The 18,324-nt window shown below is 47.3% G+C and overlaps 2 protein-coding genes, 1 long non-coding RNA gene and 1 pseudogene across 5 annotated transcripts in view; 3 read left to right on the top strand and 1 right to left on the bottom strand.

Moving 5' to 3' along the window:
- Positions 1-33, bottom strand: part of RPTN (repetin) — a gene marked incomplete at its 3' end in the record, with an annotated part of 2,912 nt that extends 2,879 nt beyond the window's left edge. Inside the window, 1 exon segment of the mRNA XM_082346769.1 lies at positions 1-33. This exon segment is cut by the window's left edge and continues 177 nt beyond it.
- The window catches only part of LOC309607998 (late cornified envelope protein 2A-like), a 366,173-nt pseudogene that overhangs the window by 255,539 nt on the left and 92,310 nt on the right, over positions 1-18,324 (top strand). The window lies entirely within an intron of this gene.
- Positions 1-18,324, top strand: part of LOC309607986 (uncharacterized protein) — a 104,932-nt gene that overhangs the window by 65,688 nt on the left and 20,920 nt on the right. Inside the window, exons 2-5 of one of the 2 annotated variants that reach the window (XM_082347230.1) lie at positions 33-124; positions 407-580; positions 4,591-7,271; positions 8,518-9,310. In XM_082347230.1, the coding sequence (XP_082203356.1) occupies positions 33-124; positions 407-580; positions 4,591-4,718 (394 nt within the window). In that variant the 3' untranslated portion in view covers positions 4,719-7,271; positions 8,518-9,310. Of the gene's footprint in view, positions 1-32; positions 125-406; positions 581-4,590; positions 7,272-8,517; positions 9,311-18,324 lie in introns of those variants that run through there. The other variant, XM_082347231.1, reaches the window with a different exon arrangement.
- On the top strand, positions 8,638-15,285 carry LOC309608081. The gene is made up of 3 exons (XR_014232639.1): positions 8,638-8,653; positions 11,019-11,083; positions 11,197-15,285. It is a non-coding gene; the product is annotated as an uncharacterized lncRNA (long non-coding RNA).

The raw sequence follows: 18,324 nt of genomic DNA, 5'->3' as shown, positions 1-18,324 counted from the left end.
CTCTGCTGTGTCTTCCTTGGCCTTTCCTACAGAGTGCGTTTTAGGAACGGGGAGGAGGAGCACCCGTGGCTGGAGACAGGCCCTGCGGCAGGATCTATATGCGGCCCCATCGCCTACCTGTCAGGTGAGCTGGGGCAGGTTGCTTTGTCTGTCCATGCCTCAGTTAACTCACTATGAAACAAAGGTAGTACTAGTATTTGTTTTATAGGATTACGGTAAAGATTAAAAGAGATTATTCATATAAAACACTTGGCAGATGCTGGCTTAGACTAAGTGCTATTAAATATCATTAGTGCGTTATTATACCCATATAAAATTTGTGTACCTCTGTGTACACCCTGTGGCTCACAAAGCAATTTCAGATGCATCATCTCTTGTGATCCTTATTATCTTCACTTTTTTATAGGTGAAGAAACAGGCTCAGAGAAGTTAGGTCATTTGCCCAAGGCCACACAGCTTGTAAGGAGCCAAGAAATCCTAGAACCCAAATGCAGTGAGCCTTCCAGACTGTACCGCGTGGACAGAGCAATGCTGTTGCCTATCACAGGTGTTAGGGTCCTGCTGAGAACACTGACAGGCAGTAAGTACATATGTGAGTCAACCCCTGTCTCCAGTGGGGGTGGAGCAGGAACCCCAGGGCTCAACTCTGCCCTTTCTGGCTTCCTTTTCGGAAGATGTTCACGGAGAGGTTGGGCTACCAGCTGCTGGGAATACTGAGGAGGGGGAGCCTTCCCTGGGTGGGAGGCCTTCCAATTCTGAGAGTCCAAGTTTCTCTGAATGTGACCTCTGTCCTCAGTGCTGGGACCTGGGAGGAGGTCAGCTGCCCATAGCCGTGTGGCTCCTCCAAGCCCACGGCCCTGGTGGCCTGTGGGGAACAGAAGGGAGAGATTTCCTGGGTTCTGGACTTGGTGGATGGGCGAGAGGCAAGAGACCTGGAGGTGCATTGAGCAGAAGCCTCGGAGAGACCAAAAGAGATGACCATCACAGATGGTGAGCTTCAAATGCGGGGGGCAGGGTGGGGGGACGGAAAGCTGCAGAAGCTGGGAAACCGGGGGAGGGAGTACCGTGGAGAAGGAAAGGAGAAGGGCACAGGAAGAGGACGGCATGATTAGAGAACCAAGCCGGTAAAGGAAGGCAGGGGAGTCGGTGCTAGAGGAAGCAGGTCAGTGTGGAAGGTTACAGACCTCAGGGGGGTTTCTCCAGGGGGTGTCCTTGCTATCATCTGGTAGCCAAAAATCTCAGGCAGACCTTGCTTTCTTGTGTACGTCAAGGTACAGAACTCAGAATATTGCACCTCGATTCATGAAAAGATCTTGGTTTTTGTTTTTTTGTTTGTTTGTTTTATCAATGTGGCAGACCTTAGCCACTGACCTATAAACAGTACTGATAGTAAGATGACCTTTATGTTATACTTTAAATTCCTTAGAATAAATGGATATACTCATCTCGCCTAAATATGGCCCTGGGGTGGGGAAGGGCCACCATGTAAGCCCCTCCCTCCATGGGAAGGCTCAACCCCATTGTTGGGTTGGCAGAAGTCACCTGGGGTCACAGACTCTGAGCACTGCAAAAAGGCTTCCAGAACCATAAGAACCAGAGACATTTGGTGATCCAGGAAGCCACGTGGCTGGTTCTGTTGCTGCCGCCAGCACAGCCTCCCAGCGAGAGAAGCTGCTGCCAGGGCAGCCGCAGGGGAGGAGGAGAGAGTGCAGCTGCTTTGGGGGAGCCCGCGGCTGGCCCAAGGCCCAGTCAGAGCAGAGGCTTTCCGCTCACAGCCGCCACTGACAGACCTACAGGCCCCTGGCTGGCAGCCCCAGTTTTAGGAGCTCAGATCACCAAGACGCTGAGAGTGAAAGAGTTTCTTCAGGAGGGGACTTAGCTAAGGCACAGGCAGGATGAAGCAAGAGGCTGTTAAGCAGTGTGTGGAGTTCCAGGTGAGTGGGACAGAAGCCTTTCATACGGGATTTAATCGAGGCCAGTGTTTTAGACAGATGTCCCGGCCCCACGGGAAGGCTTGGTTCATCCAAGCGGGCGCAGCCTGGCCTCGCCTCCCTTCTTGTCCGTTTCACCTGCTGGTCTAATTCATCTTGGTGTGACCGCACAGTCATGGGACTCCTTTTTTTCAAATACAAACATTCATGAACATATCCATCTACTGAGGGTTGTCCTTTTCAAAGTGGTCACTTTGGGAGGCTATACGTGTTTTTCTGATGAGGTTGCCATGCCTTAGAACATTCTTGGAATTCTTGCTGTAGAATTGCCTTTCATACCAAGAAATATTGTAGAATTGCCTTTCATACCAAGAAATGTTGTAGAATTGCCTTTCATACCAAGAAATCCTATCTCCTTTCTTTTTGGTTGGCCTCATTTTTGATCAAAACAGAGAAGGTTAATACCTCTTCCCCCACAGCCCCATCCTATAGGTAGGTAGCATTTGACAGCTGAGAGCTGGGGGGAGAAGAGGATTAAGATGATTATGTGTATCCACTTCATTGCAAAGACACGGGACTCAGCTGGTCAGCTGATCAGCAAATATTTATGGAGAGCCATTCAGACACAGAGCTATAAGGCCTGAGGACTCAGTGTTGACCAGCGGGTCACATCTCAGGGAGTTTACAGCCTGGCAGTCCCAGGAGAAGGTCCCCAAGAGGATAACAGTAATGGCAATCACGGTTTGATTTGCTTTTCATCACCATCTCATTTCCTTGGATCCTCACAACAGCCCTGTGAGGTGGTATGGCTAAGCCCCTTTTAGAAATGAGGATGTTCAGAATTCTCAGAGAAGTGGCTACTCCGTGTAGAAGGGACAGGGCTGCTCAAGTGCCCCTCAGCTTCGGGCCGTGGTCCCCTCCATCACAGCATGCTGCCACTTATTCTCTGCTTCACAACTTTTGGCACTTTTCCAAACATCAGTTTTGTCCTCCATTGATGAAGAACAACCATCCTCGAGGATGCTGAGAAGGGAACGTTCTTAGCTCTGAAGTCAAGTCCCAAAGGCAGTCCTAAGCCACACTTTTGCAGAAAGTACTGGTAGCTTCCCGGGTGCCTCTGGATGGGGAAAGGCATCTTTGCAATCCTCACTTACACGTCAGCACGCAGCACGGAGGAAAGGCAATGACAGGCTGGGCAGGTGCAGGAAGGGCCTTGGTCGCAGTGTCTGGCATAGCAAAGGCAGCCATGGCAGGAGCCCCACTACAGGACGAAGAGCAGGGGTGAGATGCAGGCTGCAGGAGGGGCCACAGCAGGCTTTGTGGTTGGAGAGGTCTGTCTGCAAGGGGAGGGGCTGGCTCCAGTCCTGGGGTGGGGGGGGAGTGAAGGGAGAGGTTGCTTTGGTTACTGGTCAGAGTTAGGAGAAGACCAGGATGAGAGGGGGGAATTGGGGAACAAGAGGGGGTTCAGCAGATTAGACCTTCCTGCTGTGAGTGATGTGCTAAGCCTTATCGGAAGGGGCTTAGAACTTCTAGAAAGAATTGGGAACTAAAGGAACGTAAGTTAGGAAAGTGATAAGCCAGGTGCTTTATCTATGGGGTAACTATGAGGTAGGTATTATTACATCCAATTTACAGATGAAGAAACTGAGGTATAGAGAGGTTAAGTAAACTACCCAAGGTCACATAGAAAGTGATATACCGGCGTTTGAACGTAGGTCTGCCTGCCTCCGAAGCCTGTGTGTTTCCACGTGCCTGGGGCTGGGCTGAGCCTGGGGGAGGGGGTATGAAGACGGGGGCTCTATAGAAGTAGAGGTAAATGAGGTGTATGTGTGTACTGGGTGGAGGGAGGTTGGCTGCAGTGGGTGGGTGTGTGGGGCTGGGGGAGATGAGGAGGTGGCAGAGCTTGGGACCCACAGTCTCTAATTGAGTGTGTAAATTTGTTAGTTGGTAAATTTGCGAAGAGTTGTTACAAATGAGGGACTTTACTGAGCACTCACACCTCCTGGGTGTGCTGGAGGGCAGAGGCAGGCCACGGGCCCTAGCAGAAGTTGAGTCAAACTCTTATCCTCTGCTCACTCTGCCTTGGAGTAAACAGAAAATCTCAAAGAAAGAAACTCATTTTTGCATCTCTTCCTACACACTTACTCAGAAATTCATTTGTGACCTCTACCTGGTTGATTTCTGCAAGATCAGCCGGTACTTGCTACACAGTAGTGGGCTACAAGTAGAGTATAAGATTCTGCTTTCCAGGAAATTAGTCTAATTGGGAGAACAGGCCATGTACACCGCAAATAATGACTTAGCAACAGAAGACAAAATTGCTCACCAGACACCTTCGTCTCCATCCAGGAGCACAGAATGAAGATGTGGGACAGAGGCCTGGCAGCCAGGAGTGACTAGAGGGTGCCCATTCAAGTCTCCCTCCAAAAACGCAGAAGATGGGAAAATTCCATAATCCTGGGCTTCACCCCGAGAAAAGAGCAAAAACAAGTCTAAAAGCCAGAGAGCTGTTGCCTAAAGTTACTTGGGTGTTGAGAGAATTTACCTGTCTGTTCACAGCCCACACATCCTGACTGAGGGGCAGGGTGATGGGCATGGTTCTGAGAGGGGAAAAGAACAGTGGACAGTTCTGAGCCTCCTTATCCTCTCTCTGCCCCAGCTGGAGCCTCTTCTCCCAAAACAACCCTACCTGGTCTCTGGTCAGAGCATCCCAGAAACCCTGATTCTCAAGTTCAGCCCCAGAAATACCAGGAAGGATTAAGCAGATACCAGAGACGTTCCTGTTGACACAATTTCCAGTGACTTAGTGAGTATCTGTGGGACATTCTGAGCCTAATCCCTGACCTGACAGGTTGTGTTGGCCCTTCTGTTTCTCCAAATCCCGATTCAGGCAGGAAACACGTGACTAACACCATCATTGGCATCCTTAGTTTGGCCAGGAAAGTTGGAAGGTGCCATTTGAAAGGGAATCTGAACGTCCCAGATCTAGGTGTCCAACCCATAGGCAGAGTTCCTGGAACAAGCAAACTGGAAGATTCCAACCTCCTTCTTCCCACTGGGAAAAAGAAGAAATATTGTGGGAGGAGGAGTTCTGCCTTTTCCTGCTTCACCAGTGCTCAGAACTCTACAAAGTCCTGGTGGTATCAAACGTTTGTTGACTTAAATGCAATGGTAACAGGCATTTCCCACTATGCCCTTATTCCTATCATAGCCACTGCTCAAAAGCATGGACCTGTCAATTCCCACCAAACCCCTTCCTGCAAGCCCTCTTCCTGGACTGAATGCATTCCTCTCCATCTCCTCCATGCACATGGCTCCCATCCATTCAGAACAACTCAACCACCACTGATTCTATAATCTATTTCCAGATTATCCCAACCAGATGAGATCTCTCTTAAACATCTTAGCTTGGCCTCCATAATCTTATAGTCTTTTGTTGGTGCATCTTTTACAGAATTTATTTCACTCTGCTGTCATTATTGTTGCTTGTCTGTTTGCATAATCATTCTTTCTTGACTGTTCCCCTCTGTGAGGACAAGGCTGGTTTGCAGTACGTGTGTGATGACTTGGTATGGAAGCCCTGTCCATTCTTCAGGAGAACACAGCTTTCCCCTTAAACCATGAGGGCTGGGTGATGTGTCCCACACCATGCCTGGCCCCATATTCCATCCCACTAGAGCTACTGGGCTTCATTCCTGGGCCCTTCAGGATAGAGTAGAATAGCGCAGCACCCAAGGCTAAGGGGTCCCAGGACCAAATGGGGAACAGGTTTACTGCAGCTCTAGTCAGGATGGACTGGATTTGTGCTGGTCTCCTACAAACCCATCCGTGTTGGTGTCCGCCAGGGTTGGTCAGCTTTCAGCTATTTCCTCCTTCATCCATCAAAGGCACCCATCCGTCCCAGAGAGCCAGGATTAAAAGGTGATGAAGGGGTGTTCTGAGCACACTGAATGACAAAGGAACACCGAGAGTGTGCAAAGGTGAAAGCCAAGAAGTAGGGAGTTACTTTGGGGGCTTGGAATGCAATCCTTATTTAATAGGAAGAGGGTGAGATGCAGCAGGCTGTGGGCCGCTGAGGTCGTTCTAGGGCCCTCTGGCTATTGGTAAATGTACACATTCACTGTCTTCAGACCACCCTGATGGTAGGAAGTCAAGAAGGCACGTAGGCATGGCTTTTATCCTCAGGAGTGGAAAGAGACCAACACAGCTTACCACGGCATTGACTCTGTGGCTTGGGGAAGTCCCTTAACCCCTCTGAGCCTCAGTTCCCTTATCTGTAAAATAGTGATAAGCTCTCCTTATGCCAGATGGTTATTATGAGGTTAAAAATTACAGTGGGTGGGAAAGAGCACTGTAAACTGATCAACACTAAAACATGCGTAGGGAATTATTATTGCTGTTATTTAAATTAATAGTAGTAAGTAGTCCTTTGGAATACTGAGAAGAGGAATTCACGTACACAAAATTAATGATCAAATGAATCCCTTGTTCTATCCCTGAAGAAGCACTCTCTATAAATAATAAATAACAGACACACCTTGGAAAATCCAAAAATAGAAATTAAAAAACCAGTGGGTGATTATTCACGAATAAAGGTATGTTTATTTTCCCATAAAAGGATTTACCACAGACTTCCTTCAATTACCTTTGTATGAGTTCATACACCATTAACTATTTTAGAACAAATGAATATATAGCTAATGTTAAGAGCCATTATCTGCAGATCAATCCAAAGGGAAACAATAGTTACCTATGAAACAGAAAGAGGTAATGTTCAACTTACACAACTTTTGTGATCCAGAAAGCTAGACACAGCCTTGCAGTGAGCCTGCCTCTGATCACCTGCGTGCAGAGTTGCCAGGTGGGGAGACTCTCTGGGGCAGTGATTGAGCGTCTGGCTGGGCAGCCCTCCCCCCTGAATGCTGAGAATCTGCTTTCACTCCCTGGTTCCCGAATTGATGGCTTCCCATCTTTGGTGGCCTTTGCAATTACCGTAAGTGCTCCCTGAATCCACGTGCCTGCCAACCATTGCCGCCTAAGGAATACACATCTGGCACCTGTGCATGCTATCATTTTTCAGATGTATGTTGGTGAAGTGGCAGCAGTGGCCAAGGCGCACTTGGAAAATCCAAAAATAGAAATTTAAAAACCAGCGGGTGATTATTCACGAATAAAGGTATGCACCAGTGTGGGCCTGACTTCTGGGTCTGAGTCCCCGACCGTGTAGGGGAGCTGGTCACGGGCAAGCCTGGAAGGCTGGATGGAGGCAGCGGCCAGCGCCAGGGAGCAGTCACAGAAGCCAACAAGGCTCTTCACTCAGGACCGAGGAGTAAAATTCAGGTGAAATGGATGCCCTGACCTTGGACGTTAGACAGCACTACTGAGGAGGCAGCCATGAGTCCGTCAGGGTCGGGAGAGACCCTGTTAGTGCGGTGCGGTCAGCTCCCTTACTGAGGGGGGGCCGCGGCTCTGCCTGGGCCCAGCGCCTGTTGCCTGTGTGCTGACCGTGCGCCAGCTACCATGCCAAGGTGGCGTCCCACAACCCGGGATCTTAGCCTCTCACAAACACCCTGAAAGGTCCTTCTTCTTATTCCATGATTCACAGGAGGGACCTGAGTTCCAAAGAGGTGAAATGATATGTCCGAAGGCACACAGTTTTGGGTGGAGATGGGACTGGAGCCACCGTTGTTATCCCTGGCTTAGCCTCTTACTTAACAAGTGCCTCCATGGTGGGTTGGGGGGCAGTGGAGAGTGAGGACATGAGTGGCCATGAGTGGTAGGGGAAGCGTTGTTTTGTCAGCATGCAGCTCTCTTTCACAGCCCCCTGAATTGGGAAGGAATAGGGACTTAGGTAGAAGGTCCCACTGAGGAATCCTGGCATGTGTCGGGTGGCAAATTCTCAAAAGCAGCTTTCTGAGGCCGGGCATGGAAGCCTGAGGCATCATCTGGGGTCACAGAGGACAGATGGTTTTAGCCTCTTCCTTTGCTGTCGCCGGCCAAGAACTTGGGTCCTCCTCCCTTGCTTCTGAATCTCTCTTTTAAGCTTGTCCTTGGGCAGGCATGCCTTTTTTTTCTTTTGGTTAAAATAGAAACAGGGCTTCACAGGCCAACCAGTCCCAGGATATAGCCTGGCTCTATCCCTTATGAGCTCAGTGACTTAGGACAAATCCCTTAACTTCTCTGAGCCATTGCCTCTTCTCTAAAAATGGAGTTTATATAATGCCTCTTCCTTCATGGATGGTGATTAAATAAATAAAATAAAATAATTAAGATTAAATAAAATAATGAGTCTTCAATGACTTTCCTGGTGACTGTTAAAAGCAGACTCTCAATAGATATCTGATGTCAATTATGAAAATGGTCAAGAACACTGATGATAACAGAACACAAGCTGCTCAGGATTGGTCTCAAAGTCCTTCCACAAGAGGGCTTGGTGTGATTAAACAGAAAAACCAGAGGCTTCTATGGTGTGAGGGAGGTCTGTAACAGTTTCTAGAATGTAACACAGTTGAATTATGACTGTGCATGTGTGTTCATCTGTAGAAGATATATCTCCTTAAGTTGCAACATGTATTTCTCTATTCAGTACCAAATAGACCAGAAGTCCTATTTGAATTACAGTTGATGAAAAGTCTGAACTTCGAGCAACTGCAAATAGAAAGCCAAAGGATTCTCTGCAGTTTCTATAAGAGCTCATGGCACAAGGATGTGACTATTTGGAGGTATGTTGACAAAGAAGAGGTTCAGTGGGTGACACAGAACCAGAATAGCACAAGAAGGAAATCCTGAGAGGACCACGCCTGAGTGGTTCATCCATTCCTCAGCGAGGAGGGATTCTGCTTAACCCCAGAAGTGCTCCGTAAATTGTTTTGTAATTTGTTGTGAATGCAATTTTCCTTAATATTTTTATCAAAGTTCAAATCATTTACACAATAATGTGGGTTCCGTTGTGTTTAAGCCTTTTTGCTGTCCGTTCCTAAGATCTGAGTAGAAAGAAGTCCTGCCGCTATTGCTAAGGCTGGAGTCCTGAGCAGTGGGGAAGGGGGCCCCGGCTGCTGCCTTCTAGGTCCCGGGCCCAGACCTGGCGCACGAGGTGTGCAGTCTGCGTCTTGCCCAGAACTTATTTCTCTCTGGGTGTGCTGCATGTTTCATGGGGCTCCTCCTAAAATGCGGCTTCTTCTTGGCTTGGTTCTCTTTGATCCTACTACTGCCATGTGTGTAAAACCAATCATAGAACCTGCAAGGTGTGAGGTGGTCCTATCTGGGGAAGGGCCAAATCTGCTCCACTGTGATGTGTTTTTCTTTTCTTTCTTAAATGTGGAAGGCCGTGTTCGTGTTCTTACATACTTTCAGCACTAACAATCCTCTGATTGGTCCTTTTTTTTAATTACAGGCTAGCTCACCACCCCCGGGGAGGATGCGGAGAGGGGGCGCTGTGTTAGAAGCATGCTCCTGGCTTCTTCACGTGGTCCTGTGTGTTAGGGTTCTCCAGAGAAACAGAACCAATAGAGAGTTTATTTTAAGGAAATGGCTCTCACGACTGTGGGGACTGGCAAGTCTGAAATTCACAGGGCAGGTCATCAGGCTGGAAATGCTGGCAAGAGTTGATGTTGTACTCTAGAGGCCAAAGGCATTCTGGAAGGAAAATTCCCTCTTTTCCTGGGACCTCAGTATTTTTCTCTTAAGGCCTTCAGCAGATAAGATGAGGCCCATCCACATTGTGGAGCGTAATCTGCTTTATTACTATAAAAGTTGACTGATTTAAATGTCAATCACATCTAAAAAATACCTTTACAGCAACATCTAGACTGACGTTTGAACAAATAACTGGGCTCCACAGCCTAGCTAAATTGACAAATTAACCATCACCGTCTGGGTACTAGTCTGGTTTTCCCTGTCCTGGCTTTTCATACTTCACGGTTCTCCCCCATCCTGCCCTGATTTCTTAGTAAAGCATCAATGCCTTGTATCTTGGTCTGGACTTTTATTCTTTGTCTTTTTTCCTAAGAAGTCTGTCTCAGATTTCTTTAATTTTAATAAAGCAATGTTTTTTTTTCTTATTAAAAACACTATATGTACATGAAAGAAAATTTAGAAAATTGAGATATCAAAAGGAAGAATAAACATTACTGTAATACCACCCACCAGAAACAATCTTAGATTGTATATCCTTACAGTCATTTTTCTATGTGTAAGCAATGATAAGAATAGCTAACACATATAACTTACTGTGTTCCAGTTATTAACTCATTCAGTCCTTCCAGCATCAGTGAGAAAGGTACCATTATTATTTCTATAACAAATGAGTTAAACAAGGAACAGAGCAGTTAATTGACTTGCCCAAGGTCACACGGCATTTAAGGGCAGTTTCAGACTGAGACCCAAGCACTCTGGCTCAGGAGTCTGGGCTTTTAATCACTTCATTATAGTGTCCCTGTATACATACATTTTTCTATAATATGAGGGTTAGTCTATATACAGTATACAGTATACTGATTATTTTTTACCTGCTTTTCACAATTAACTTCTTTAAGGTCATTAAATAATCTTCAACTTTTCCACGTCATATTTAGTGGTAGCAAAGAATTCCACTGGATGGAGGTGCCATTACTTATTTAATCATTCCCCTCTTTAGCTTTCTGGGTTGCCTCTTTCTTTTTCTTTTGTAAAACACACCACATGAATTCTCTTAAACCTATTTTTGTGACTATTTTATACACTTTTCTTAATAAACATCTAGAAACGAAACTGTGAGGTCAAAGAACATCAATAACATTAAGGCCCTTACATACCACAGACCAAACTGCTCTCTCAAAAGGTGGTTCAATTTATACTCCCATGAATGTTCAGCCTCTGCAACTGCCCCCCACCCCTATATCTATTATTTTAAAAAGTTCCCACTTTAATTGGTGGTGTCTCAGTGCTATGTTTTGAATTCTTTTCATTGATTATGAGGAGAATATTTTATTGGCCATTTGTAATTTATGTATAACTTTTTGGTTCAATTCTTTTGTCCAGTTTTTTAGAGATGAAAAATATAGTCTTCCAAACCAAACTCTTTTATTTTGTTTGTTTGTTTTCTCACAGTCTATAAAAATTTAATGATGGATGCTCATCAGATTAGAAGTAGATACGCTTCATTAAAAATCCTTGTAAGTCATTACTTTGTTGTATATTCAAACTCTTTTATTTTGAAAATTACTTCTAAATACTTCTTTCGCTATTGTTTGGTGATGGTTTTCTTTTTGTTTTCTGTCATCTCTAGACCCTGGAGCCTTAGTTGTTTTTTTGTAAATTCACTCACCTTCTTGATGGTATGAGCCAGGCCCCCAGCAGCCATGGTGGGCTCTGGGCAGAGACTGTGTGGATTCATCCGGAGGACGAGTTGTTCAGGGCATGAGGAAGAGGAGGGTGTGGGGCTGCTGCCCCCTGCCTGATGCCCTGTGGCCCAGCCTGTGGGCTGGAGGTTGCTTGGGCCTAGTGGAGGCTCTCTGACCTGGAACCACGGTGCCTGCTTCTCCAAGTCCTACAGCCCCTCCAGACCTCAGCACTCATCTGAAAAGCAGGGGTGGTGATGGCTCTTTCATAGGGGTGTAGTGAGCCTCAAATGTGAAGGTGTTTAGCATATGGTTATGAATTATAATAAAGGCCAAGTTATTATTATTATTATTTTTATTTTTGGTTGCGTTGGGTCTTCGTTGCGGTGCGCGGGCTTTCTCTACTTGCGGTGAGCGGAGGCTACTCTTCGTTGTGGTGCATGGGCTTCTCCTTGCGGTGGCTTCTCTTGTTGCAGAGCACGGGTTCTAGGCGCATGGGCTCAGTAGTTGTAGCTCGCAGGCTCTAGAGCGCAGGCTCAGTAGTTGTGGTGCACGGGCTTAGTTGCTCTGTGGCATGTGGAATCTTCCCGGACCAGGGATTGAATGAACCCATGTCCCCTGAATTGACAGGTGGATTCTTAACCACTGTGCCACCAGGGAAGCCCCAAAGTTATTATTTTGAGCTATGATTTTGGTTCTGGTTCTTCAGGGGAAGAGTTGTATGGTTTGGGGTAAGCAGGTCCAAGTTTGTCATGTTTGGAGAAGGTTTGACATTTTGAGGTAGGATGTGCTAATAATCTCCCCACCTCACGCTCTCTGAGTCTCAGTTTCCTCACTGTAAAATAAGGATAATAATAGTATCGACCTCATTGGGCTGTGTGAAGATTAAATGAGTTAATCTATATAAAACACAGAAATTAGCTGTTGGCACCTAGTAAGAGTTTTACATAGATTAACTCATTAAATCATCACATAATCCAGTGAGTTAGATACTACTTTACCCATACTTTACAGGGAGGAAGAAACTGGGACCAGATGGGTGAGGTGACTAGCCCAAGGTCACACAGCTATTAAGTGACTAAGCTAGGATATACATCCAGACAGTCTGTCTTGAGAGTCTGCATTTCTAACCGCTGTACTATACTGCCACTATTCTATACTGGGATGGGGGAAAAGGTGGGTAAGGAAGGAGAGAAGCCTGGCCTTTGCCTCCCAGAACTTAAATTAACAGTCAGGCTTTGGTCATGATTCTCAGCCCCACCTAGCACAGCCTCCTCCAGCCACACTTCCTCCAGGAAGTCTTCCCAGATAAGCCCCACCCATATGATCACTCCTATTTTCTCCATATGCTTTGAACTTATGAACCTAGTTGTCTGCATGGTGCTTTGTAATGCTTTGAAAATTGTAATTCAATTTAATGGACATTTATCAAATGCCTAGAACATAGGGCTAAAATCATGGGGTATGCAGACATGGATAAAATAGTCCCTCTCTGCCAGACATTTATAGCCTTGTCAAGAACATAATCAAAGACAGTCATATGAAATACCAATGAAAGAGAAATTGAGGTTAGTGTTGTAAAAGAAGTATGAACAGTGTATTATAGAAATATGGGGAAAATATTGTTTAATTCAGGCTGGTGGTAGGTGGCTCTGAGAAAGCTTCACAGATCACGCATTTGCACAGGGTTTTGAGGGATGGCTAAGACTTAAGGCAGTGTGGTGGGAGAGTAATCAGAGAAAAGAGCAAGAACAAAGATCCAGCCTGTAAAGTGTGTCCTGCAATGTAAGCCAACATTGTCCGTGTTACCATAGCCTGCTGTGGTCATTATTAGTAGGAGCAGGCACTTGGGCTTCTACTTCCTGGGGTCTGCCCAGGTTCCAGACCCTCAGGTTTTGATCAGTGGGCTCTGCCTGTAGGAGAGAGAGGCTGAGAGTTGAGAAATAAATCAAGCTTTCCTCCCTCTTTGGTGTTTTATTCACTTCTCTGGAAGCTGTTGCAGGGAGGCCAAACAAGGCTGGGGGCCACATGAAAAAAAGAAAAGTCTTTGCCCTTAAGACTTGTTCCTGTGTTTGCATTTCACTTGTTTTTGTTTGTTTGTTTGTTTTTGTTTTGTTGTTTTTTTTAATAGGTGAATATTTTTATTTTTTTAAACTTTTTATTTTGTATTGGAGTATAGTTGATTAATAACGTTGTGTTAGTTTCTGGTGTACAACAAAGTGATTCAGTTATACATATACATGTATCTATTCTTTTCCAAATTCTTTCCCCAATTAGGTTGTTACAGAATATTGAGCAGAGTTCCCTGTGCTATACAGTAGGTCCTTGTTGTTAACCATTTTAAATATAGCAGTGTGTACATGTCAATCCCAAACTCCCTAACTATCCCTCTCCCCTCACCCTTCCGCCCTGGTAACCAGAAGTTCATTCTCTAAGTCTGTGAATCTGTTTCTGTTTTGTAAATAAGTTCATTTGTATCATTTTTTTTTTTACATTCCACATGTAAGTGATATCATATGATATTTCTCTTTCTGTCTGACTTACTTCACTCAGTATGACAATCTCTAGGTCCATCCATGTTGCTGCAAATGGCATTCTTTCTTTTTAATGGCTGAGTAATATTCCATTGTATATAGGTACCACATCTTCTTTATCCATTCTTCTGTCGATGGACATTTAGGTTGCTTCCATGTCTGGGTTATTGTAAACATCACTGCATCTCATTTGAATTGTCAATAGGGATCCTGCCTTCTGTGCACCTCTTCTGGAGTTTCCCAGGCTTGTGTGTTGCTCAGCACTCCCTTCTTCTGCAGGGGACAAACTGTAGAGAGGTTGGCTTTGTCTTCTGGTCAAGTGCTTAACTGCATTGCTCCCATCTCCCTGGTCTGGCAAGGGCATCCCTCTGGGCCGAAGTGAGAGCACAGTTGGAGCCCTGCATTGGTTGCATTCTACTCAGTGCCTAAACTTTTAGGCAGGAACCTGGGGAAGATGTTCCCACCCTCTGGTCCCAGGGAAAGCACTGTGGTGTGCTGCTTTGGGGCATTCTGAGGTCTGAGATCTGGCTTCATGTAATAGGTGCCAGACGCTTGGGGTTAAGGTGAGAAGTCTAAAATACCAGACCACCTCTGAATAATCAGGAAACTTTTCCTGGACAATAATTTTTCATTTTCCATCCATCCATCTACCCATCCAACAAATATTTGTTTTACCCCTTCTCTGTGTCAGACAGTGAACTTGGTGCTGGGGACCCAAAAAAACACAGTTCTTGTCCTCAAGCTTAGCGTTTGGTGACGTGTGATCACACAATTACAATACTGAGTACTTTGATCAAGGAAGCACAGGGAAGGGGCCCCCAATACAGCACTGGGGTTACAATTCTGAACGGAGTCCCAGTGGACAAAAAGGAGGTAGGAGAGGACGTACAGACAGAAGGGATAGTAGAAGGCGAGGGCGTGGGATGTCCAGGGACACTTTTGCGGGGGCAGAGAGACAGAGAGTCGCAGGGGTGGAGGCCACCCAGCTGGGTGGCTAGAGAAGGCAGGCAGATCCAGGTCATGAAGGTTCTTGTGAGCCTTGCAATAATATTTGGGTGCTACCCTCAGGGCCCTGAAGGGTTTTGAGCATAGAAATGGCTTGTTTAGCTCTGCATTTTATAAAGAACGCTGAGTGCAGTGACGAGCTGCAGTGGTGGCGGCAGGAATGAATGCAGGGAGACCAATTTGGAGCCTGTTGCAGTTGTTCAGGAAAAGAGGAGATGAGGGCCTGCCTGGGCAGGGGAGGGACTGAGAGGGCTGAGAGGTCCCCAGGCGGCAGAGTGGACAGGACGTGCTTATCAAGCGGCTGTGGGGAGAGGAGGGACAGGGGGTCAGCAGTGACTTCCAATGGTCTGGCTTTGGCCGCCACTGGGTTGCTGGCGATGCTCTTCACCGAGACAGAAAACAGGAGGAGGAACATGTGCATCAGGCCTGGGGCAGAGGGAGGAGCTCAGTCTCGGGCGTGTTGAATCGGCTGCAGATGGGGCACTGGAGCCGAGGGGATGCCAGGTCATAAGGCAGAGATTTGAAAATCTTTGGGATATAAGTGCTGGGTTAAAAAAATGAGAGTATTAGGTTTGAGGAGAGTATATGAAGCAGATCAAGAAGATCAACCCATTTTACAGTGGCCTGGAGAAGAACAGAAAGAGTTGTATCAAGGAAAGGGCGTAAGTGGGGTCAAAGAGATGCAGCAAGGTGAAGACTGAAAAGGGCCTTGGAGTTGGCAATATGGGAGCAGGGATGCAGATTTTGAAGGACAGAGGAGAAGTCAGAATATAGCAGGTTGAGGCATGAGCGGGAGGTGGTGAGGGGAGAGGGAGTGAAGACAGCTTTTCAATCAGTCTGGCTAAGAAAGGAGAGACCAGATGAGGAAGAACTGTTTTCGAATAAGAACGCCTTGATCACACACAGGTTGAGGGGAGGGAGTGGTGGAGAGAAAGGCTGAATGTAGGAAGCTTGTGTCCCCAGGCTCGGTGGGATCCCAGAGGGCCCTCTGGGTCCCAGGGAGCTCCAGGCCCCGTAGGTAGAAAGGCTGCCGGGCCAGGCCCCTCTGTGGCCACCCGGGCCTCAGCTCCCTCCAGCTCCACCAAGGGCTGTGTTGGACATTTGTTCTACAAAGGTAGCCCCAGCTGGCAGAAGAGCTGACTTGGGACCTGGCCCAAGCCTCCTCTTGTCTCCATGGCAGCTTCAGCCTCAATGTAGCAGCAGGAAGCTTTCCCTGGGTTTCTGCTGCCAACAGCCATGGTTGTGGGATAGGGCGGATCCTGAGATGTGCCTGCGCAAGGCTAACCCAGGTGAAACCCTCAGGCAGGGGGCAGGGCTCATCCAGCAAGAGCCTGTGGTCAGGCTGCCACCTAGTGTTGAGCTGGGTGTATAGCAGGAAGGCCTGAGTGGAGGACAGGCAAGAAAGAGAGAAAACCAGAAAACCTGCAAAAAAGCCAGGCTCCGGAGAGGGGCCCACCATCCTGAAGCAGACACGCAGTGTATTTCAGGGGAAGACAAACAACGAAGTCAGCCAGGGGCCAAGAAAACTAACAGCGCAGTTGTAGTTAACAAGGTGCTTTTACCTACACTGTCTTTCATTTGATTCGTTGCGTTAGTTATGATCAGTTTCCCTATTTTACAGATGTGGCTTATCCCTGGAGAGTTCAAAAGATTTGTCCCTGTCAGACGCCTGTTAAATGGCAGAACTGAGATTGGAAAAGGGGTTTACAGACTTTGAGAGGTGGGGTAGGGGGTGAGGGCGCTGAGTTTCATTTCAGGAGCAGTGGGAACAGTCTAGGCAGGTGTGAGCGTGACATGTGAAGGGTCCGGGCGAAACAGAGCAATACAGATCTGTGCCTGGTTGCCCTTAAGGTCGAGAGTGAGGCTGGGAGGTGCGGAGCCCCACCACTGCCCAGATGTGTACAAGTGGCTGCTGGGCCTGAGGTTTGCAGGGAGACAAGCCCCAGCGAGTCCTGCGCAGGAGCCAGGGCAGGGGGCGGCACCAGATGTCAGGGTTCTGGGGAGGGGTGACCGACAGGACAGTCAATGACAGGCCCAGTGAGCATTTGACCTGCTAACCGGCAGCCAGAACAGAGGACCCAGGATGAGAGACATGCACCAGCGAGTAAATGGGGCCCTGAGAGCAGGCAACATGGGGGGAGTGTGGGCTGGGGCCTCTCCCGGTAAGATTACAGAAGAGAAAAATTCAGCCGGCTCATCTGCTGGCAGGTACTCTCTAGGAAGGGAGACCAAGGGGCCCCTGGGGATGCTGGTTGGGGTGGGTGGGTAGAACTGGCTTCAGTTCAGAGCCCCCAGGTGAGAAACAGCAAAATGTTTTCTTCTCACCTGCCTGGACCATGTTGGTAAGGTGTGGAGGCAGCACCTGGGAGGCAGGTAGCAGATCCCTGGTGAGAGTTAGAAGGCAGAGTCCTGGGTTGAACGTGCCAGCCAAGCCACTCTGCATCTTCAATGCTGCAGGATAAGGAGTCTGTGCCTGGTACAGCTTTTCACTTCTACCACTTTCTAATTAATTGCTTTTCTTTTGTTTTCCTCTTGGTTTGGCAAAGTTCCCTTTGAAAAAAATTATACCACCCCCCCATTTTTTTCTAAACAAGAAGGCAGAATCATTTGTTCCCATGCAGGGCAGGCTAACTAAAGAGACAGAACTGCTCTAGGGGCCCAGGCCTTAGGGTTCAAGTTGGAAGGATGGTGAGCTGAGGTGGGAGAAGGGCAACTTGGGAAGGAAGAAGCCTGGCAAGGTGGGGTCTGTCCTGCTGGTGACATCACTGCCCTGACAGCACCCTCCAGAGGCCTCTGTAGTCCCGCTCCCTCGACCCTCCTAATGCCCCCAAGAGCCCTTCTCCTTTCCACATGCTCAGTACCTCCTTGCTTTCCCAATTATGGCTAATAACTAGCTATATAGCAAATTGGAGCCTATTGGTAATCTATCAATAAATATTAATCAGTGACTATGTTCCTGAAACCTTCACGACTCCTACTGAGATTGTCTTAAAATTTTCTTTTTAGTAAAAGAAATCTAGCTATACAAGTAAGACGGGCTCACTATGGGAAGGTCAGGAGAGTATATATAATGAGGATGATATCAATCAGATTGCCTTTTCAATGAATTAAAAAGAAACAACCTTAATCTCATCTTCAATGACTAGTAAACTCTTCCCACTTCTCTTCCCAGCTTCTAAAGGGTCCTGGTGCTCTGATGCCGTGTATGGAGTGAGGGCTCAGTCAATACTTGTGCGCGGCTGACTGTTGACTGGTGCCCAGCAAGCTCCAAGTTTCGTATACACATTAGAAACTATGGTGTGTGTTGGAGGTGGCAGCTGGTCTGTGGCACACTGGCTGGGGAGCTGGCTGGATTCCACATAGACTTATCTTTCCCCGAGGTAGCTGATGGCTTCCTGCCATGCCGACAAGCTCAGCCTTGCAGGAAGTGGGTCAGGACGGTGCTTCTGGATCACCTGAGCGTGAGTCCCTCCTGGGAGGAGTCAGTCTCCCGACAGTCAGACGTTGAGGACTTACTGTTCGCCAGGCACTTTGTGG

This window comes from Balaenoptera borealis, assembly GCF_965194805.1.
Source record: "Balaenoptera borealis genome assembly, chromosome: 1".
Taxonomy (NCBI): Eukaryota; Metazoa; Chordata; class Mammalia; order Artiodactyla; family Balaenopteridae; genus Balaenoptera; species Balaenoptera borealis.
This window is presented reverse-complemented; position numbering and strand designations above follow the sequence as displayed.